This window comes from Opisthocomus hoazin, chromosome 5, assembly GCF_030867145.1.
Source record: "Opisthocomus hoazin isolate bOpiHoa1 chromosome 5, bOpiHoa1.hap1, whole genome shotgun sequence".
Lineage (NCBI taxonomy): Eukaryota > Metazoa > Chordata > Aves > Opisthocomiformes > Opisthocomidae > Opisthocomus > Opisthocomus hoazin.
The window spans coordinates 30,689,064-30,711,229 of NC_134418.1; the positions used below are offsets into that span (position 1 = coordinate 30,689,064).

A 22,166-nucleotide genomic window follows, 5' to 3' on the forward strand; every position below is an offset into this window, starting at 1 on the left:
ATGGTGCTGGGACAAAAAAAGCATCGGAGAGGTGTGGGGACGTGTCTTGAGGGAGCAGCAGGCGGCTGGGGAACAAGAGATCAGGCCCAAGAGCTTTTTATCCAAACTTGTTTTCTACTGCAGCTGCCTGGACTCGCGCTGGACCGAGAAAAGCTTGTTTGTGCTCAGAGAGCGGGAAGCGCAGAAGGAGCCTCTGCAGCAGAGTGAGAGGTTTGGATAGGGAGCGGGCTTCAGGGCGAGTGAGTAATTGGGAATGGGGCGCGTTAACCATGGGCCCACGTTTACCTCCCAGAGCCAAAAGCTGTGATCCACAGCAGCGACCTGGCGTCTAACGTTAAAGTCGGAGGCTCACAGAGGGACTGAGGAGTCGCGGAGGAAGGCCGTGAAGGACACGGGTCGTTACCTGATCACATGTGCATGTTAAGCAGAGCCAGGGGGTGTCTTGTGTTACATCTGCCTCTGCTACGGGAGACATATGTGCCCATCCAAAAAGAACCCCTTCCCCCAAACCTGCTCTGCCTCCGTGTTTAAATTCACACTTTTTCACTCCTCGCTGAGACTTTTTAACCAAGGAGGTTTTTTTTCCCTCCTGTCACCCTCACACCTCCCCATCTCGATCCTTTCCCGGGACACTGGGCATGTAGTTACATTGGACAAACACGTACTGGTTTTGTTACGACTCACTTTAGATGTGCACGTGTGTCTGATTTAAAAATAACAACCCTGGTTCAAGAGGCTCGCTGCCGTACTGTGGGCTGTAAACATCCAGCAGCTGCCGGGCCTTCGCTGCGCCCGTGGTCCCTGTGGAGACACGTAGTGTCATTGCCAGTCACGTATTTTACAAATATTTCCGAACAAGCCCACAGACAAGATAAGCCTGAGCTCAAGAGTTCTGAGCAGGAAGGAGTTGATTGAATTTAGAGAATATTCCTGGACACAGGTTTATCAGGGAGGGGAATGGAACCACAGGAGCCAGGATGTTTGTCATCGAAAGCACTTCAGTGTGCAATAAACGGGCCCCCTTTAATGAGCGTGCACGAGACGAGAGACGGGGTTACAGTTTACAGCGTGCATCTGAGCAGCTTAGGACCCGGTTAGACAAAGTTCTTACAGCTGGATGCTGCTCCACGAATAGGTTTGTAGACCAGGCGGGTCCTTTCCCAACCCATTTGCAAGGGAACAAGAGTGACGGCAGCCAGAAAATCCCTTTTTTGAATTCTTTGGGACTGGCAGCTTAAAATGTTATGAGTGAAGCGGCCAGTGTTAACCCACACAGATGATTCCTTCAGGTGGAAACGTGCCGGGTTGAGAGGAAAGCGGCTCTGGCTGCCCGCAGGAGACACCAGCCACCATGTTGGGTCTCCCTGAGGCAGGCCCTGCCCACTCAAGGCCACCTGAGAGGGGTCAGTTTTGCTTGCAGGGCCCCGGGGACAACCCCGGTTTTGTACCGAGGCCGCCTTTCAGGCCGGTTAAAAACCGGGCTGGAGGCTTTTAACCAGGCCCCGGCAATGCCCACCTCACTGGGCACCGCCCGCCCCGGGAACGGCGGGTGCCGGCAGCGGCGGGTGGGGGGATGGCGGTAGGGGGACTCCGTGCGGCGCTTCCGGCCGGCGCCGGAAGTACCCGGTCGTGTCCGTCACTGGAACCTGTCTTCGCCGCCGCGGGGGACGCTTTGCGCTGTGCACCCCGGCGGCGTTGCAAGATGGCGGTGCCCGTTGGCCGCTGCCTGTGGAGAGGTGACGGGGCTTCGCCGTCTTTCGGGTTTCACCGCCGGGAAAGCGCGGGCGTTGGCTGCCGCCTTTGCTCTGTCTTCAGCCGGTGGCTTTTCCCTCGGTCGCGGGGAAAAGCGGGGTCGCGGGGACCTGAGGGGCTGTGGGGCCTGCCACGGCAGGGGTGGCAGGACTTCTGGCGGGCGGCCCCAGGGGAGGTGAGGGAGGCCGAGGCGTCTGTCTGAGGCGATGTTTGCTTTTCCCTCGCAGTACTGGCCCCGCGTCGCGGGTGGGCCTTCCCCGGGCTCGACCAGCGCCTCGTCGCCGCCGCCGCGTTGGTGAGCGCCGCACAGCCCGCCCGGCCCTACGCGGCGGAAGCGAAGTGAGTGCGTCTCCCTCCCTCCCTCCCTCCGAAGCAGCCCTCTTGGCAGTGGGAGTTTAAAATGTCAGGGTGTCCCGGTGGTGGTAGCGCAGGGGAGTGGGTGGTGTTTTCGGTGGATGCAGTGCCTCTCTAACAGCGGAGCTGGCCTTGGTTGGATCCCGCAAGCTGCTAGCTCCTAGAGAAACAGCTTGGAGAGAGATGATCTAAGCTGGACGTGCAGGGAATGTTTTCTGTTGCTCTTGTAATAGTGAGTGTAACAGTTATGGGGAACAATTTCCTTGATATTTTTGATGTGTGATTTTGGAGGGCATGGCTGGTTACATCTTGAGGAATAATGTCAGCATGAAGGCTGGTGAGCTCATGGAATTGTTTTCAAACAGTTGCTCTTCTTGCTTCAGGTTGTTTCTTATTGTTTAATTTGTTGGTCTCTTCATGTCTAATATTACGATGTAGGTGGGAGAAGTAAAAATGACCTTGGTGTACAGAACAGTGAAGCATGCTGTACATCAGGTGTGCTGAAGTGTCACAGACTCTTTCACCATAGTTAATAGAGGAGTGGAGTATTAGCTATTAGTTTAATTTTTGTTTTTTCCTTGGTTTGAGAGTGTTTGAATATAGGTAGGAGAATAAAGATTGGGGTTAGTGTCTGTTTACTGCATGCAAAATGATTCAGGAAAGGGAGGGTAAGCCTTTTTTGAAAGGTGTGATTGGCATGATCCACTATAAGAAGAAGAAAAACCTTGCAGATGTGGCTCCTTCTGATTACCAGGAAGGTGTGTGGGATTTACTCGGTTTAGAAGCATCTCAGGCACAGTGCCTACTACCAGCCCACATGAAGGCAAAACCTGTGAAAGTTGGTGTGTTGTCTTAAACTGGTTTTACTTTGATAGAGTAGGAGGTCATTAACTTGGTTCCATGTTGCACAAACGTGGATGTGTTGTTTGAGGTGCTTAATTGCCTTCGATTTCTGTCTTGGCCATCTGAGACAAGTAATTGGGATGAATTTAAGGGATGCTGTTCATCTTTATGTGTAGAACCTTCCTTGTTAACTATTTGTTACCTCATAACTGACATGTGACAATACCTACTTTTTTCTCTTGTGCCAAACTCTACAGGTGATGATCTAGCAATATTTTTTGTTTGTCGTAGAACTGCAAAAAAGGGTTCACAAAAGGCCAAGAAGGAAGAAACAAAAAAGAAACAAGTAACTAAGAGGCGGCCGCTGATGAGCAAACCTGTGGATGATGTATACTTGACGTGGTATTATGAGCGGCCATCTTATGATTTGGAAGAGGCTGTGGGTATGCTAAAGAAATTCCAGGAACTGGACTTCACTTACCCCAAACAGCATGTCTATATTAACGTATTCCTGGATATGACACGACAGAAGAAGGTAGGTTGGAAGTGTATACAAATTTTGATGCTTTTTTTCTTTTTAACGTGCGAAGGCTGTGTTTTAAGTGCAGAACAGATGTTGCTGTCTGCCTTCTCAGCTGCCACTTGCAGCTTCTCTGATTTTTCAGAATGGTGGGTGTTTTTGCAGATGGCTTTCTGCCTTTGTATGTGTATGATAATTAAACAATATGTGTATGATAATTAAACAACCCTCATACTCCTGGGGTGAAGACAGCACCATTGAGGATTTTGAAAACAGACTATTATGTGACTGAAATTCATGTCTGGACAGAACTGGTCAAACTAAGCTTTACATCGATTCGGGCTTTCCACTTAAAGATGTGTTACCAAGATCACGCGTGTGTTTTCTTTTGGGGTGGTTGTTACAGGGAGAGATGTAAAGGCAAGCTTCTTCCTGCCTCTGTCCTTCACCTTGTCTTGATTTTTAAAATAATGGTCTTTGAAAGTATGCTATTGCTTGTTTGCCTGTGATGTATTTGATTTAAAGGTGTCTAGCCCAGTTTAGTCTTTCACTAAAACTCCTTCTGCTTCCCCCATAAGCAGAAAACAGTTAGACTGCTCTAGAGTTGGTTTCTTCGCATGTGTAACTAAATATCCCTTTGGTATACCGGGGTCCCTGGAGCTAGAGAAGTTGTTCATGGTTAAAGAAATGCAGAGCTCTTGCTCCTGCTTTCGGAGGCTATGTGGTATTCTTAAGGCTGGGAGTGAGACACATTCCTTGCTGATGGTTTGCATTGGCTGTTGCACCAGAAACATCATTTAGATGAGATGCAATTCCAGCACCTCAGTGTTTGTTACAGACTACACCTGAGCCTGGCAGCAATCCTACACTGGAGCTGCCGATCCCAGCCCCTTTCTCTTGGGCAAGCTGCAGCATAATTCCAGATTTGAGTGTACGCTGTACATAATAAAGCAGTCAAAACTTAGGCATTATGCCTATTTTTTATGACCTCTGTGCAAGCAAATTGTGGGTAAGATTTCTATTTAGGGGTCAGCTCCAGGCAATTGTGTAACTTGCTCTTCAGTCATGATTTTCCTTTTTTTTTGCTTGTTTTCATATTTTTCTTTGTTTACTTACTAGAAAAAAGTAGATCCGTTTGCAAGCACTGTGCTTCTTCCCTATCGCTTTACAGACGAAACGAATAAGGTCTTGGTTTTCACAGAGGTGGGTAAGCTTGAATTACTTGCTTTATGTGTTCCTTGTATCCAGCATGCTCTTACAACGCAACTAGTTCCCATGTGAGTACTGTACCTTTTAATGAGAAGGTCTGTAAAGCATTTGCAGAGTCTCTGAAGTCTGTCTAGGATTCATCTTTAGCAGTGCCTTAAACTATTAAAAAGCATTTTATAGCATTTCCTTCATCTTGATAGGTTTACGTGCATGTAGATTATTCTAACAGTGCATTTAGGGAGTAAACATCCGCATAGATGTGACAAAGGAGATTAACGATCATTTACAGAGTAAAACCTTTCTCACCTTTTTGTTATACAGGCACATGGTTTAGTGTAGCAGCCATGTCCAACCCTGCTGTTTTAAGCCTTAGTAGGCAGTGCAGATTAGAAACGGGTGTTATTCACAGTGACTCGTGCTGTAACAAGATACCTTTGGGCGAAGAGGGGAAAGTAACAACTTCTCAGAAACCCTGAACAGCTTAACAACGCTCTGCCCCAAACCCTTCATCTGCTCTCCTGGGAGTTCACTGGTTTGCAATGGTGTGTAGAGCAGTTGTAGCATCTGTATGAGACTAGTTTCACCCTCTTCTGCTGTCCTTTGCCAGTTAATCCTTCTAACAGAATAGACCTATATATATCTGTATGAGATTATCCCAGAGAACTGTCGCAGATTTCGTTGACTGCCCTTTGGGCTTAACTTTTGTAAAATGTGCTACCTGAGCTACAAGGTGAGAATCCTCCTACAGAATGGAGGGCTGACAAAAGACCTGAGCATGCGGGGTTCTTTGGTGCTGTATCTCACAGCCTTTTCTCTTCACTCAAATTCACATGGGAGAAGAGATCCAAAATTTTTAGAAAGCTTTTGCCTTTTACCTTTCCATATTTCAGAAGATTAAAAGCAGAACCTTGCAGAGGACAGATGCAGTTAACTTCCAAATCCTCTTTGAAGCCAAAGTGTAATAGCACTTTCAGAAGCTGAATATGTAATTTTACAGTGGGTTTTTAGTAGCATGTTCTGTGCTTTTCTTTAAGCTTAGAGTAAGATGTTGGCTCCATCCGGTGGATGGTTCGCTGTAGTTTCCAGGGGATGGAGGTGAGAAAGAAAGGGCTAATGATAGGGCTCCTCGGCAAATGGGATGGGCTTTTCTCCTCCTGCTCGAGTAGAAGTCGACTAAAGACTTGACTGTTGCTTCTTATTGGGACCTGGACTGAACTGGAGTTGCTGCTCCTATGTTAAGTTGCCAGCATTAGGTACTTTTGGACTTTGATTACCTTAAACCATTGTTTTCTTCTTAACCTGTATATAGCCTGTTTTTATACCCAGTTGTCCAAGAAGAATCACATGTCCAGTCCTGTCGCTACAGACTAATTGGTAGTACAGGTGTTACTAAATCTTTTCTTTTTTGCTCTCAACAGGATGAGCAAGAAGCTGAAATAGCTCGAGAGAATGGAGCTGCTGTTGTGGGAGGAGTTGAATTAATCAAATGGGTATTTATTTTTAAAGAATTATATAAATATCCTAACTTAAACAATGGCAGGTGGGGGCAGTGAGAAACCTCATGTCCTGTAAACTCTAGCTTGAAGTTAGCAGCCAATATGAAGAGTGGGAGATGGGTTTCTGTGCTTGGACGTGCTTGTAGGTCAGCTTGAGTGCTGAGGTCACTTATTTTATTCCTAAATATATTTAATTGTTTTTATTGCAGATTTTGGAAGATGAAATCCAAGTGGACTTCTATGTAGCTGTTCCTGCAATGATGCCTAAGCTGATACCATTAAGGAGCAAATTAAGACGAAAATACCCAAGCACAAAGAGAAGTAAGAAGCAATTCTTTCTTACAAATCTCAAGTACTGAACAAGATTTAACTCAAGGTGGCAATTAAACTTTTTTGATGAGGATGTATAATTACTTTGAGTATTAGACTGTGTGTGACTGGACCACATACAAAAGTAGTTTTAGGATTTTTAGAACTGTGCTGTTCTCCTACAACAAGCAAACATGGCATTAGAATCAAGATAAGGTTGCCTGCTAGTTGTCCCTCTGCTTGTTAGTCCTGATGAACCGTAACAGTATTGTGAAGTTACTCAAGAAGACAGAAACAACTTAAAACCCATATGCACTGAGATAGTTGTGTTGTCGAACTGTTGTTCAATTGTTTGGATCCCAGCTTCATGAGTGCTGCTGCTCCTTCTGCCTGTTCATTACTACTCAACCACAGAGTTACTTATGCTTTTCTTTAGTACAGCCTGCTCCCTTATCTGTCTCCTTTTTCGTAATGCTCAAGACATTTCCTCTTCAGGTCAGGTTTTCACAGCAACACACATCAGTCTCTCAATACTTCTGTCCTCCCTTGCTGACTTACTTTATTTTAACTATGTGTCAGGGGTCTATTTCAAATGTGGGGAAAAAAAAAAGGGGAGGGGGGGCTGTTTTTCGAACATAGAGCTGCACAGTGTGAAGTGCCGAGTCTTGAACTGTATCTCTTATTTCCCTGCCCTAGCTGTCTTAATGTTTCACAATCTGCAGGCAGCGTTTTTAAGCTTCTAAACATTTGAGACAAACCTATTAACCTGTCCAAAACATTACAACAGAGAATAGTCCAGATACTTTTTTGGAATAAATTAAAGCTGTATTATGCCCTTATGAACTTGCTTGGTTTGTAGCTTATCCAGGGCCAATTTCTCTTGGAGCCATAAAAAGATGTGTGGGAGAAGTAATGCTTGTATTTGACACAGTTGAGTGATGGTGTAAATCTGTCACATGAGCCCTTGCAGCGGAGATGAGAAACAGTGGTCTTGACTTGTGGGAATGGCTGGATTGGGCCAGTGTGTTCCAGTGGTGTGTAACCTTGCTATTGTGTAGTTGTAGACTTCATTTTCAAGGAGGACTTGGGGCTTATTCTAAACCTAACTCAGTAAGTTTTGGTCTTTCAGGCTGCTTTAATTGCGTTAGGTAATAAAGCTTTGGTTTGTGTATACATAAATAGGTACTTTATTTGAAATGAAGACTTTAAGTTTCCTGCTGTATTAGCTATTCATGTCTGCTGATTAATGAGGAAGGAGGGAAGGATAGAAATGATGTGTATAGTATGTGTGAGGACACTATTGTCTTGTCTATGAAACTGCATTTTTGATTGGAGTTTAACTGCCTTTATTGAAAGACTGAATCCTCTCTTTATTAATATCACTTAGCCATGCTAATAAGTATTATGCAGACAGCTTTTTTGTCTTTTTTTTTTTTTTTTTAAATTAGATTCCCTGGGCCATGATATTCCCAAAATGCTGCAACTCTTCCGAGAAGGTCTTGAGTACACGGTAGAAGATGAGCGTGTCATCAAGACAAGAATAGCGAGAGTAAGTTGTATATGGAGTTTTAAAGTTTTCTCTACTGAGCAGAACTGAAGTTTGTCTTAAGAGGGGGAAAGTTATGTTATTAATCTGTGTGTTCCCGAGATTTTTAACCATGTACTTTAACTGACCTGTGAAATACATTGAACTCTTACTCTTCATTGTGTGACATCTTCAGCTGACGTGAGCCCTGTGTGTTGTTAATGTGTGGTCAGAGGAGAGGAATTCGTATTCTTACTTATGCTTTAGCCTCTGCTAAAACTGAGAGCAAGGCATGTCTGGTGCTAAGAATTTAAGGATGCCAGGAATGGGATCTGTATTTGCCACTGTATTGGTAAGGAATCTTAATAATGAACAAAACAGGATGAAAAGGGTAATATTCCTAGTAATTTCCTTCTGAGTTCATATCTTAACATAGGGTTCTCTTTCGTCCTGCCTTCCCCAGCACTCTGCTGTGAGTCAAATAAAGCTTATTTGATATTTTTTTAAGTAAATAAACTATGGGTTGTAAGTCCATGGTCAGTATGCACAGGTGGATCAAAAAGTGTTTAACCTAATGATTGAAGACTCATTTAATTTTGACAACTTTAGTTCTGAACTGGAGCAAAAAGCAAGAACTGTTTACATTACACCTGAAATATAAAATTAATTTGTGCTTTGCTGTCACATAAGAAATTGGGTTATATAAGAGCATCTTTTCTCTTTTTTTTTTTTAGGCCATTAACATGTTTTCCTAATGTTTTTTTTTTAAATTTCTTTTCCCTGGTCCAGACTGTGTCTTTTGTTTTCATTCTGTTTTGTCTATTTCTAATCCTGCCTGATTTTTAGTTTTCCTTTAACTGTCTTGGCAGTGTTCAGTGCAATTGCAGTTGGTTCTGCTCAGTGTAGCATCCTGCAGCTGTGATTAGAGTTTCTGAAGTTAAAACCATGTCGTGTTACTGATGCAAGATGTTGGTGTTACAGATTACCTTAGGCTCTGTGTTTAGACAGCTGAGCCCTGAAGTTGCATGGCACTTCAGAAGACGTGGTGCAGCCAGAGATGTCCCTCTGTACAAGGAAGCATTAGGTTCTCATGAATGAAATGTTAATCTTGGATCAGAAACAGTGTGATGAAGGTTTACTTACAGAGTTCATGTGCTGTGTTTGTCACCTACCTGACAGAGGTGACTGCAACACTGCACACAGTGTGTCATGCTCTGTCACACTGTTGTGTATTGAGTTGTGTGCAGAGGAATGACTCTGTGGTTATCGCCTGTGTAAAATGTCTCCACCCTCTCTAGCTACTGTCCTTAACCTGACCTAGTTTTCCTGCTGTTCACGCAGCGGCGCTGGAAGGAAATCGAGTGCAGGCAAGGCTCTCGGAGGCTGTGAGAGCCTTGAGTGGTTACGCATATCTGCTCACCACTAAATCAAGAACTTTGTAAATTTAAATATTGTCAGTGAGAAAATAGTAATTTATGAATTACACAGAAGCACGAAGATCTAATGCTGTATTCCAGACAGTACTGTAGATGTTTCTGGGAGTCTGCCAAGCTGGCATTTCTCAGAGATGTTTTCCCTTTAGAGCTGCTGTTATGTTGCCTGTTAGTTCAGTTATGGCCAGTGGCTTGACGTAATGCTGCACTCCCACATAAGTCAGCAGCCTCAGTGTTGTTTTCTTTGTAGTAATTGAGATGTCTTCGAAAAGCCCAGAAGTTGGCAGCAGTTAAATTTAATTAGTAGATCTGAAGTTCTGAAACTGAGAATGTAAAATGTTCTTTTAAGACATGGAGCTTAAAGCAGAAGGAAGATAAATGAGGACACTTGGGATCCCATCTCCTTCAAAATCAAGCTGTCTGCAGAGGGCAGTTTAAAGTAATTTTTTGAGGGTTTTGACATAACTCTTGAGTCCAGACAGGGTGCTGTTGATCATTACAAAGTTTGTTTTTTCCCAAATTGGAGTTGTTTCTAGAAAAATCAGAGTCCAAATGTGATACCAGGAAGGAATTTCTAGTGTGTCTTCCTGTCTGTGCAGAGAGCTGCCTGCGAAATGGCTCTTGTATGGAAAAGAGTAAGATGATTTTAGGAGGTTTGTTCAGAAGGATGTAAACTCTGGGAAGGGACATGTTTACAGGAGCACTGTTTTATTCACAGGGTTAGAAGTATGGAGAGATGTGTACTGAACCAGAGATCTCAAACTTGGTACACAGAATGTACAGGTGCATGGAAATGAGAGTTAACGCAGGAAACAGAAATGCCAGTTTCCACTAGGAGTAGCATCTACCTCCCTTGGCTGTTAGGGGGATTGAAGGCCTGAAGTGTTAGTGTCCCTTGAAAAAGAGAAAGGAAAAAAAACAAGACTAATGGATCCTTATCTTTGAACTCCTTAAAGGAATGGTGTCCTGTCCCGCTTGGTGAGTAGGGGGAGGTGATCTTCTTCTGTTCTCTGCATGGTACCCCACAGTCATGACTGACTGAAGAGGCTTGATTAAAACCAAAGCTTTGCTTGGAATTTAGTGAGATTACAAAAGATGGTAACTTTGCAACTTCATAACGACATTACTTCTAATGCAGTGGGGTTAGAACGGATATTGACTTGGCAAAACTTACAACAAACTACAAAATATAGCAGATCCTAGGAAGTCAGAGATAGACAAAGAGAGGAAAACAAAAAGAAAGATAAGAGATATTGCCACCCTTGGATCCAGCGATGACCTCTGGTGGTGGTCGAGGTCCTCCAGTAGTGGGTGCGCATACCTGCTTACAATTGCATCGCATATTTATACACAAAAGTTACAAAAAGCTCCACCTAACTAATACAGTTATTCTACCTATCTAATGCATATTCATTATATTGCAGAAGTAGGGTCGTCTGTGCTTGCACAGGGATTGTGCTGAGCCAGCAAAGACGTCTGTGCCTGCATGGGGGTCTCAGAGGGTCTCTGGTGGTCGTCTGGGGAGGAAGACCCCTACTTGTTTTGTCCCTTTATGGTTATGCGTCATCTGAGGACACCAGAGTTCTTGTTACTCTTGCCAACTCCTAGTTTCACAGTGTCACAACAGATGTATGTCCTTGGTCGAGCAAGTTTGTAACCATGAGATGTTCCTTGTCTTGAGACACTGGCCCAAAGCACAGTGCCTGATTTAGGAGTTTTCTTAATTCGAGTGTTTCCATCTCTGTTTCTCGAGACAGATGTTTGAGACAATTGTTCACTTTGATCTGGGGCTCTACAACAGGGGGAAAACAAATCCCCCAGTTAAGGAAGAGCTGTTAACTCTTGCTATTTTGAATGCTTGAGCGTTGAAATATTTTTATTGGGGGATCAAGGGAATATTGCAAAAAGCATAGGTTGTAATGGTTATCTTTTGTTACCTGTTTGAGCTATTCTCTATTTCAGGTATCACATGGAAAAGCTTGCCTGTCTGCAATGCTATTTCTAAATGATTCCAACTATTGACAAGTCCAGGATGAGAGAGATACTCAGCCTTGAACTATGTACCTTGGAGCTGAAGGTGTTGCATAGGTCCTGGTGGTATGTGCTGGACTGTACCTGAGTAATGTCTTTCTAATAGTCTTATACGGGCAAAAGGCTTGAGTTTGGAACAAAATGGGATCAAGGATGTGGGAAAAGTTGTAGCAAGTTAAACTGGGAATAGAAAATAACCCTTTACAACAGCCTCAGTAAGGGTATGTGTATGCCTACATTCTTTTTCTTTCCTGCTGACTGCATGGGGCTACTACCTCAGAAATGCATTTACATTGAGTGCCAGGATGAGAAAATGCTGTCTGTACCATCCATAATGTTACAGGCTCCTACACAGAAGTCTGTTTTTTCCCTTATTCTGACCTTCTTGGGAAGGTTCATAACTGAGCAGAAACTGATGAGAGCAAGGCAACACGAAATACATCAGTGCTCTTCTCCAATTGATACTGTCAGTCCTCCAGATGTATTTGCAAAGGATGCAGAAATGTTGTGCTGCCATGTTTGACAGCACTTAGCTGTTGGTTCAGAGGCTTGCTTTTTGTTCCTGAGAGCAGAGATGCGAGTTTCTGCCCTCACTGTGTAATGAAAGATGCTTGACATCCCAGAATAATGGTCAAGTAGAGTGGTTGCATTATGCTGCTGCAAAGGGAAGATAAAAATTTTTAGGAGTATCTCTAAACCTGACTTTTAAAATAGATGTCCATAACATTTTGTGTAGAGGCGTTTGAAGAGAAGTTCTTGGAGTTCAGCAGTCTGGTGTTTTGTGTTGAAATTAAGAGAAAATCTGGTTGTATTATAATGATGCAGAGGTTACATATTGTTATAGCACAATGGTCGAATTACCATTGGCAATTGCCTTGCAGTTAATTGTGCTCCAGAAATGTCTTGCCATTGAGAAAAGGTAAACTAAGTGAAAAAGCTAAACCTCTTGGACAGCATGAGAAGGTGAGAGGTACCTGCTTGGAAAACAGACATGAGTTCATAGCTCTATTTTCATGAACTCGTTTCTTGTTTTTCATTTGACTGAAATACCAATATTTTTTTTTTTTTGCAGATAGTTGGAATTCTAGATCTTGCTGTTGAGGGAGCAAAACTTGAAATTCTGCGTCTCTGTGGGTTTTCTATTCTTTGGTTTGTCTCTCAACCACTGCAGTAGGGGACTTGGAGTGGATTTCTACCTGCCTTCCCACCACCACAACTTATATAGCTAGCTTCCCACCTTCCCACAACCACCACCACAAGCCCAATGAAGGTGCTCTGAGAACTGATTTAGTTTTCTGGTTGAATGGTCACCACACAGCACAGGTCTATTAATTACTGTGAGATAAAGCCATAAAAATTCCAGTTCCATTTTTGGAATGGATAGTTTTCAATGACTGCCTTGTGCTATAGCTCTTCAGAAAAGCTGATACACGAGTTCTGAGTGAAGATGCTCAGACTGCGTTTCCTGATTATTGCAACCTTTTTTATAGGAGTTTTAAGTCCTCGTGACTTCATGTGAGAAGCCCTCAGTTGAAGAAAAGACTGGAAGAGACACGGGTGCATCAGTGCTAATATATATTTGTTCTGGCAACTTCAGAAAGGGGCAGGAAGGAAGAGTAGAAAACGGAATCAGGGAATAGAGCATGGACTGATCTGCATTGCTATACTAAGCATTATTTTAGGAATATGTGTTATAGCATATTCTTAATACTACTTGCTGGAAGAGCAGATCATGCGAGTGAAACAGAGGCTCAAGCTTTATACTGTTTTGAATTTGTTGAATGTAGTTTAAAACTACTCTTGTCTGAATTGAAAGTCTCTGTTTTGTTAGATGTGCATGCATAAAAACAAAAAAAGGCTGTCTTTGCCCTCCTCCGGGTGAAAGTGGGTAGTTTAAAACAATGTGGTAACACAATTGAGTATCACAGGACTCTCGCTGGACGCAGGGATAAGGGAAGTTGGATTGACTTACTTGGAATTTAATATTTTGTATTCTACACAAACCATGTTTGAGAAATGCAGTTGGAGTCATATAGTTTTGTCTGCTGTGGAGTTTTCCTGTTGACTTTGGGGTTCCATACGTATTAAAAATAGTTTCACTTACCTTTAAATATTATTTCATAGTAATTCTGAATTTATTTGACTAAACAGCTTTAAGATATTGTAGAGACTAAAATGTTAGTAGCTAGGATGATACAGTTCCTTTGAATAGCAAAAATAGAGGATGAGTGACACTCGTGAAAAAAGGGAAGGGTTATTTCACTTTTCCTGTTTCACTTAATTTGACGCTGCATGAAGCTTTTTGTTGTATTGTTTTTTTATGGATGGATAGCCTTGTCTAATTTTGGGTAAGATGCTATGTCCATTTCATTAGATGCAACACTAATATGTCCAGACTGCTGTCAACTCAGTGGTTTGTTGTTTTTCTTTTTTTTTTGGAGGACCAGTCCTGGTAAATGATAGTCATGTTCAGAGAAGTTAATAAGTAATGGAAGTGCCATTCTTGGTTAGTTTGCATTAGCATAGCTTTTGATTTTTGTGTTGTATATGGCAGAAGTCACTTCTTGGATTTGTATGCGAGAAGTATGTAAGTCAGTTGTAGATTGCAGTAGACATGTACATTTGTATATGTGTTAGTCAATGCATAACCTGAACTTAAGAGCTGTCAGCTTTGGGGACTTTTTTTTAGCCGAGGTAGTGAAGCCAGTGTGAAACAGACTATAAACTGAAGAAAATGATAGAAATTCCCATCAAGAAACCTTCCTTTATTAGCTTTATTCCATTAATTTTCTGATGCTCAGTCCTTCCTTTTGCATCTATAAATGATATGTGCTGGATTTTGCTTCATTTATTTAAGTCGTCTTTTATTTGCTGATTCCCAGACCATGAAGTGTCTTACATAGTAATCATGCATGTCTCAAATCACACCTCTACCCTGCACCCAGGAAAAGGGTTTTCTTTTTTTTCTGTTGTGATGTAAAAGATGAACTAGCCTTATTTTCTGTAACCTTTGCATCCGTAGGACTTCACTGTCTTGTTTTGGAGGGAGGTGGTTCATGCTCTTGAACTTGAGTGTCTGAAATGCTGGGTTCCTTTCTCTGTGTAACCTACTTTACCCCATGTGGTGCACACACGCCATACTGCTTCTGCCACGTAGAACAGCTTTGCAGTGTCTGCTTGTGGGTTTTCTTACTGACTAGTTTCTAGCTTGATTTTCCTGCCCTCAGATCCTTACAACGCAGAGTTAAATAGCTGGCACTAGTCTTGTTTTGCAGAGTGTTAATCATTTCTTATCTACTGAGTGTTTCTGCCCTGCCGTGGCTGCCATTCCCTACATGTATGTTATATTCCAACTGCCTGATAGTTAAGTCTGTGGTACAGTTTCAGTGCTCTGAATGATCTCTTGATACGATTCTCTAAATTCAGTTTACAGAATCACAGAATCACAGAATAGTAGGGGTTGGAAGGGACCTCTGTGGGTCATCTAGTCCAACCCCCCTGCCGAAGCAGGGTCACCTACAGCAGGCTGCACAGGACCCCGTCCAGGCAGGTCTTGAATATCTCCAGAGAAGGAGACTCCACAACCTCCCTGGGCAGCCTGTTCCAGTGCTCCGTCACCCTCAGAGGGAAGAAGTTCCTCCTCATGTTCAGACGGAACTTCCTGTGCCTCAGTTTGTGCCCATTGCCCCTTGTCCTGTCACTGGGCACCACTAAAAAGAGCTTGGCCCCATCCTCCTGACACCCACCCTTCAGATATTTGTAGGCATTTATAAGGTCCCCTCGCAGCCTTCTCTTCTTCAGGCTAAACAAGCCCAGCTCCCTCAGCCTCTCCTCGTAGTGGAGATGCTCCAGTCCCCTCACCATCCTTGTAGCCCTCCGCTGGACTCTCTCCAGTAGCTCTTCATCCTTCTTGAACTGGGGAGCCCAGAACTGGACACAGTACTCCAGATGAGGCCTCACCAGGGCAGTGTAGAGGGGAAGGAGAACCTCCCTTGTCCTGCTGGCCACACTCTTCTTGATGCACCCCAGGATCCCATTGGCTTTCTTGGCAGCCAGGGCACACTGCTGGCTCATGGTTAACCTGTCGTCCACCAGGACACCCAGGTCCCTCTCCGCAGAGCTGCTCTCCAGCAGGTCCACCCCAAGCCTGTACTGGTGCATGAGGTTGTTCCTCCCCAGGTGCAGGACCCTGCATTTGCCCTTGTTGAACCTCATCAGGTTCCTCTCTGCCCAGCTTTCCAGCCTATCCAGGTCACGCTGAATGGCAGCACAGCCTTCTGGTGTATCTACCACACCTCCCAGTTTGGTGTCGTCAGCAGTTCTGTGGTTTAAGCTGGTGTTTTAATAGAAGGGCATCTTTTTGTTCTTCATTTGCATATTTAGCTGAGTGGCTCTTCTGTGTATTTAGTTGCAGTCTTATAAAGATCCTCTAGAAGACTAGAAGCATTGAGACTTTGTGAATGAAGTTTTAAACGTGACCTGTGTTGGTGAAACTTTGTGGTTAGGTTGTATTTATACAAAGTGAACTCGAAATTGATTTATAGTTGCTCCTTCTGCGGGCATGGTTATTCTTCAGGAAGGCTCAGGACTTAAATATCTTTAGGTCTCACTGCAATTGATCTGAACAGAGTAGCTTGCACAGCCTTGAAGATCTGGTCCAGAGTACTTTTGTCAGTGTGGCAAAGGTTTGAATTAAACTAAATATCTAAGTGCAGATACACAGTGACTGTGTACACACAAGGATTTACTGTGGAATACTTATTTGGAAGCTGGAATATTTGTTTGGATCTGGAAGCTATTTTTAAATACTTGGAACCCTCGGAGCATTACCTGTCTTCATTTTGGAGTTGTCGGAATCTCAAGTAAATTATGGTAATTTTGGGATGTGTAATGTTGTCTGACTGAATGCAAGTCACTCTGTCTTATATTCCTGTCTGGACAAATACAGAATATTAACTAATGTCTTCATATTTTGAGATGGGTCTTGTCTCATAATGTGTTGTACTTCTAAATCTTTATAAGAAGTTGTAATTTGTTTAGAGCGACTTGCAAATTGTCTCTTACAGATGCTCTGGGCTTTGTTGTGGATGATGAATGCCAAGTAGCTCACTGAAATTGTACAATTGAAGGTTCACTTAAGATCTGAACTTGGTGTACGGTTTAGAAGCAAACGCTCTTCAAACCTTCGTTTGAAGTGTAGTTTCTAATTAGTTAGTACCAATGAATTGTTTTGTTTAAATTGTTCCAAGTATTCCTTTATTTTGAATCTGGTACAGCATGGTGAGTCTTGTCAGTGAAGTGAAATGCTCAGCATTAATGAACAGATTTTTATGTCTGTTAATTTATGAATGATGAAGCACTTTGCAATCAGTGTAACAATGATAAAGACAAATGTGTTCTGGCCTGTGTAGCAGAGGAACTGCATTTGGACTGTAAGTCTGCCAGAAGAGCATAAAGAGATATTAATGGACCAGATCCGGGAAGAGAGTAGTGAAGGATAATGATATTTCTATTGCAATGTAACACATATATTTACAGATAAGGGAGATTATTAATAACATTTTTTCATGCTACATTGGGAGGTGGTGGAGAGGAAGAGGGGATCCCAGTGATGCCTGTATGCTCCCCTGAAATGGAGTTAATTCTGTGAGAAAAATGCTATTTTTAATTCTGTAGCTGAAACTTCTAGAAAAAGAATTTGATTTTTCATCCAGATAAGGATATGTGGATGATATGGGTGAGACCAGACAGCCAATTAAATAAAGTGTAGCAGGGCATTGTAGCAGCAGAACATTAAGTCTGAGAAATACTTATTAAGCTCTCCGGGAGCTGAGGGAGAGGTCAGTTGTGGCTTTGACCCAAGGCTGTTCGGCGTGGCGTGTCTCTTCATCACGAGCTGCATTTTCTTGAAGAGAGCTCAGATGAGATGAATAGCAGTAATGGTTTAAGGTGATGGGTATATGAAGGAAGATGGAGGTATTAATTTTTTGGTAACAGTGTTGGTTTACTTCCAAGTGTCTGTGATTGGTCCAGTGAAGATCACATATGTGTCTGAAGTGAGGTGTGCTGAAGTGCTCTGTTAGATGAAGACATTGCGCAGAACAAGGAGCCATCAGTCCACAGTTTTTGTTGGAAGGTCAAAAATGCCGTGGACGGGAACTGAGTTGTGTAAAAAGGGTAGATACAGAAGTGGTGTATGTTTAGAGCTCAGTGCTTCCATTTACTTTATGTAAGAAGTAGAAATTCCATGTAATCTGTTAAAATGAGAAAGAAAAGGGGAAGAAATTTCATAATTTTTAAATGCTTCATTTGGTTCTTTCAAAGTTCTTAATATCTTCAATTTTAGATGCCTGTGTTTTTTGAGTTGATGTGTTTTGTGATCTTTGACAGCTACTTCTTGAAGCTTTTGTCCTTATACTTTAATGATTTTTGTGAAAACACTTGTACATGTGTTGGGTTTTAAGACTTTTTACCTCTTTAAGGCTACATGTTATTACAGAGCCATGGGAATGTTGTGAGTAGAAGTATGGAGAATGATGATGAGCATTTTACCATGTATAAAATACTTTGAATTATTTGGATAAGGCTGTTAATGGGATTTGTAACTTCTTAACAGGGGACACAGAGAAATAAGATCTATCCAAATGTAGCATAAATATGTACCCAGTGCTTTCAGATTTATTAATGTAGGCTTTAAGTATCACCGTGGCCAACTTTGCATTATCCTTTTTCAGCTGGATATGCCTACTGAGCAGATAGTTGCCAATCTAAAAACAGTTATCAGTGATATCTGCACATTCAAGCCATCGACTGATGGTAAGTAGCATTCTTCTAACATGGTAGTTGAAGTTTACACCAAACAAGAAGAGAGTGTTCTTTATCAGGTTGTCACTAAATTACCTTGCTGCTTTGTCTGCCTTGGGACGGGAAGAGAGAGTTGTTAGGCAACTCAGTAAATGAGGACCTAAGAACTTCATAGCCTGTAAGGGCATGGATAGCATCTGCTCCTGTTGATGTGAACTTGGTAATTGCACTGCGGCACTATATAAGTGTCTGTGTGATGAAAAGAGTGAGATGCTGTAAAAAAACTAAATTTGCAGGCTTGATTGTTGCTTGATTGCAACCTGGTCTAGTTGAAGATGTCCCTCCCTGCTCATTGCAGAGGGGTTAGACTAGATGACCTTTCAAGGTCCCTTCCGACCCAAACCATTCTATGATTAAGTAGATTAAAACTGTACAAGGAAATCTTTGAGACACGGAGGTCTTCAGCATCTGTGTACATTGGTTTTGCCCCGCTGACGTGACCCTGTTGTGCCTTGATGCGAAGAATCTGAACCTGGAATTCACCTGCAGTTGCCTTAGTTAAAACCTATGTTTCGGTTAGCATCTGTTCTGGTTAGCTACCCTGTTTGAAGGTATATCACCACTTTTTTTTTTTTATTTCCAAGATGATACTAAAATTTCTGCTACTCCAAGGGAAAACCTATTAATCCTTTTTTTTTAATTCCTGAGCAAAAGGGTCGGGTTACAAAGGAGTCAAGATGTAAATTCTGTGTGTTCCTGTGGGTTTTGCTCGCTGTTCTGAGCAAAGAATGTGAAGAACTAATATGCTATCTGCTCTTTGTCATAACGAAGTGAACTTTAAGCAAATGTCATCTGCTTGCTGGAGTGAAAATGGTGATTTATGAACATAATTTTATGGAAGAATAGCCTTGTTTAAGCTAAGAAGACAAGTTTTTATATTAAAACTGTCTTAATGTCTGCAAAAAGAATCATCTTGCATCTCTTGTAGTAATGCTGTTAGTAAACTACTGTACAGAGAACAGACCACAAAAAGCCAAGCGTGCATGCCTTTAGAAGCATTTCAGCCCAAATAGAAAGTATAAGGCGTTGGCTGATTTGAAATACAAGTAAATAGAAGCAGAGGGTGGTGGTATTTTTGTCCTTAACAAGTGTGTATATGCACTTCACCGGTCTAGTTAAGGAAGGGTAAGCTCTTCTGGTCTAAGTAGCATTTCTACTGATTTTGCAGTATCAGGCTTGATTTTTGTGGTGGGTCATGCTGTTTTGATTAAAAATATTTGCCATTTGTAGGAAACAAACTTGATCATTAACACGTCTTTACAACAGTGGAGTCTAGGTATGCTTGCTAATTATCAATCACTTAGACCAGCTAGTTGCAGATATCTATTTTTTAGTTCCTTTCAGGCTTTCCGTATGTAGTATGTTATCATTAAAATGGCATTCCTCTGCGAGTCGCTTGATCTAATACAGGACTGAAAATACCACCAGGGAAATGTTCTCAGAGTATAATGTAGATCTATTTAATCTTCCATAAAGAAATCGGACTATTGCTGTAGTTTTTGTCAAAAGGTTCCCTCAGCATTTCATGGTAGAGTCTTGAATTGGGAGCTGTTTCTTTTGTGCTCGTAGTCATGTAGGAATACTTGGGTGATCAACAAACTTCCCATGCATATCTTGCTGATCAGGACCACTTCCCAAAGTGAGGTCACCTGTATTTCATTTTTTGGGCAAGTGTGTGTGTGAAGCTTTACTTGTATGTTCTAAGGCCCAAGGGCACCAGTGATGTCAAATGCTGGTGAGGTACTGAAGGAATAAGGTAGCCATCAAGTCAGTACCTCTTATTGCACCAGGGTGTGAATTGCATTTTGAACCCAGTCTGTCAGGGTGGATGTTAAACTCTCTGTACCGAAGGGATGGGTCTACACGTATAGTGATCCTGGTCATGTGCTTGACACAGTATGGATTAGTACTAAGACAAATCAGCCTGGAGACATGAAAAGTGATGGAGTGACCAAACTGGTGGTGTTCTTTGTTTTCTAGGTCCTTTTGTGCAGAAGTTGGTTATCAGATCTTCAACCAGTGAAGGTTTGCTATTGAACCTTGATGGACTTCTACCTCAGGTGGAGAAAGTAGAAGAAGGAGAAAAAAGTGCAGAAGATGATGAAGAAAACCGTGTCCAAGAATCTGTTAGTACCTGATGTCTTTCCTTGTAGATCTGATGTTCGAGCTTAGAAAGCAAATGGTGTAATTCAAATCATACTTTATGAAAAGAAATAATAAAACTGACTTGTGGATTTCACTTGTAAATTTTGTGTAAAAAGAAACACTGTCACAAACAAGAGTCTGATGTCAAAACTGAAGACATTTTAAATTCCTTTTGTTGGTACCTGAAAGCTCCCTAGTTTGTGTAGTTTTTCTTCTTTGCACATAATAGTTCTTACTTTAATAAAAGTATTTCTTCTGAAGTATTGCCATCCAATTTCCACGGTTGCAGCCAAAAGGCCAGCATGTGTTATATCCGTAATGCTGGGCTTTTTACTCTGTTGAAATTGCAGAATGTTAATGCTTTTGTTGTCTTGACTCAGTCCCTCCCAGAGCAACTAACGCAGTTACTTGTGGAAAGATGCTGTATAACTTGCCAGTGATTGGGAGTAACTTCTGCATGATGCTTGTGATATCTCACTTTCTTTTGATTTAATCTGCATACATAGATACTGGAGGGGTATACAGAGGATTACTGCTCTGCTATTTTGAGCCTCTGAGTGCAGGTTAGTCTTTGTGACAAATTGTAACAGGTGAGGTTTTGCTAAGGAAAAATCAGATGTATTCTGTGGTAGGAGTGATGATGCACCTTGTCTTTCACGTAACGCAGTTTCATCTATGCATAACTGTTACGATGCCCCTCAGAGAATCCAGTCAGGTAGTGGTTTGTTGGCACTATCCTGGAAAGAATTATGCTTAAAATGCCTTGGGATGAAACCTGAGTGAAGCTACAAAGTTTAAGTGCCACTTCCTTGTGTATTTTCTGTCATAGAGGTGGTTCTTCATGGGCTTGTGAATAACCACTTGGGATAAGTGGATGGGTTTGGTGGAGTGGAGGCGGCTTCACAACGAGCTGCGTAAGATCTCGTTTCCATACAGGCGACTCTCAGAGGAAGACTCCTGTGCTACACTTTCTGATGAGTGTTTTGGTTTTGTTTTTGCCTGAAAATGCTGACTGATGCTTTATGTGGATTTCATGTGTTATTGTCTGGAGATGAAGAGCATGACCATAATGGGAGCAGCGAGTAGCTAGGAGCTGTAGGGCAGTGGTCCCGTGCTAGGTTAGTCATCTTGGAGGTGTGCTAGGCTCTGTAGGCCTGGCTGGAGGACACTGATTTTCTACTGGCTGTCTAGAGGCTCCCCATCCCCTCTGCCGGGGGTGGATGTGTGTGTGGTAAGTCTGTGGGGGTCAACTTTGGTTATCTACCTGCTTAACTTTGTTCCTCTGGCTCTTAGTAGCTATGCATACCACTTAGATTGGGCAGAAAATCTTGAAAATAAAGTCTCTTAATTGAAGTGGAGGTCTCTTTTAGCAATAGCACAGTTTGACATAAGTGGGAGACTACCAGTAAATGAGTTGAACTCTTGTTGGGGTTTGAACTCTTAAATGCATCAGAAGGCTCAGGTTGGCAATGGCTTCATTTTTTGCATAGTTTGCTTTTTGGTCTTTGGGGCTGGTTGGTGTGGGTCAAACAGATTAAAACCAAGACGCCAACCCTTTTTTGCAACAGCCAGTTTTGAGTGTGCCTTATTTTGCTTACCTTGTTTTCCTCCAGCATAGTTCTTAAATATAAACTGGAGACCAGCATAAATACCCATGAATCTTTTAACTGACTGTTTAAAAATAG

At 42.4% G+C, this 22,166-nt stretch overlaps 1 protein-coding gene across 4 annotated transcripts; it reads left to right on the forward strand.

The window, feature by feature from the left end:
* The first annotated feature begins 1,635 nt into the window (after nt 1-1,635).
* Nucleotides 1,636-20,741, forward strand: MRPL1 (mitochondrial ribosomal protein L1). Of its 4 annotated transcripts, none has more exons than XR_012763989.1 (9): nt 1,636-1,736; nt 1,980-2,091; nt 3,241-3,484; nt 4,589-4,672; nt 6,097-6,168; nt 6,384-6,495; nt 7,932-8,032; nt 11,404-11,538; nt 18,207-18,273. XR_012763989.1 is itself a non-coding variant. In XM_075420828.1 (9 exons), the coding sequence occupies exons 1-9, from the start codon at nt 1,703-1,705 to the stop codon at nt 20,472-20,474; spliced, it is 999 nt and encodes a 332-aa protein (XP_075276943.1). In that variant the 5' UTR covers nt 1,636-1,702; the 3' UTR covers nt 20,475-20,741. The 4 variants fall into 4 exon arrangements, 3 of the variants coding, with proteins under 3 accessions (XP_075276943.1, XP_075276944.1, XP_075276945.1); XM_075420828.1 differs by lacking the exon at nt 11,404-11,538 and adding an exon at nt 20,317-20,741 and having other exon boundaries at nt 18,207-18,288; XM_075420829.1 differs by lacking the exons at nt 6,097-6,168; nt 11,404-11,538 and adding an exon at nt 20,317-20,741 and having other exon boundaries at nt 18,207-18,288.
* The last annotated feature ends 1,425 nt before the right edge of the window (nt 20,742-22,166 follow it).

Coding starts and splice junctions, on each gene's coding strand:
- MRPL1 (XM_075420828.1), top strand. CDS start 1,703: ATGGCGGTGCCCGTTGGCCGCTGCCTGTGGAGAG. Junction 3,485..4,588: donor ATATGACACGACAGAAGAAG/GTAGGTTGGAAG, acceptor TTTACTTACTAG/AAAAAAGTAGATCCGTTTGC. Junction 18,289..20,316: donor ATTCAAGCCATCGACTGATG/GTAAGTAGCATT, acceptor TTTGTTTTCTAG/GTCCTTTTGTGCAGAAGTTG.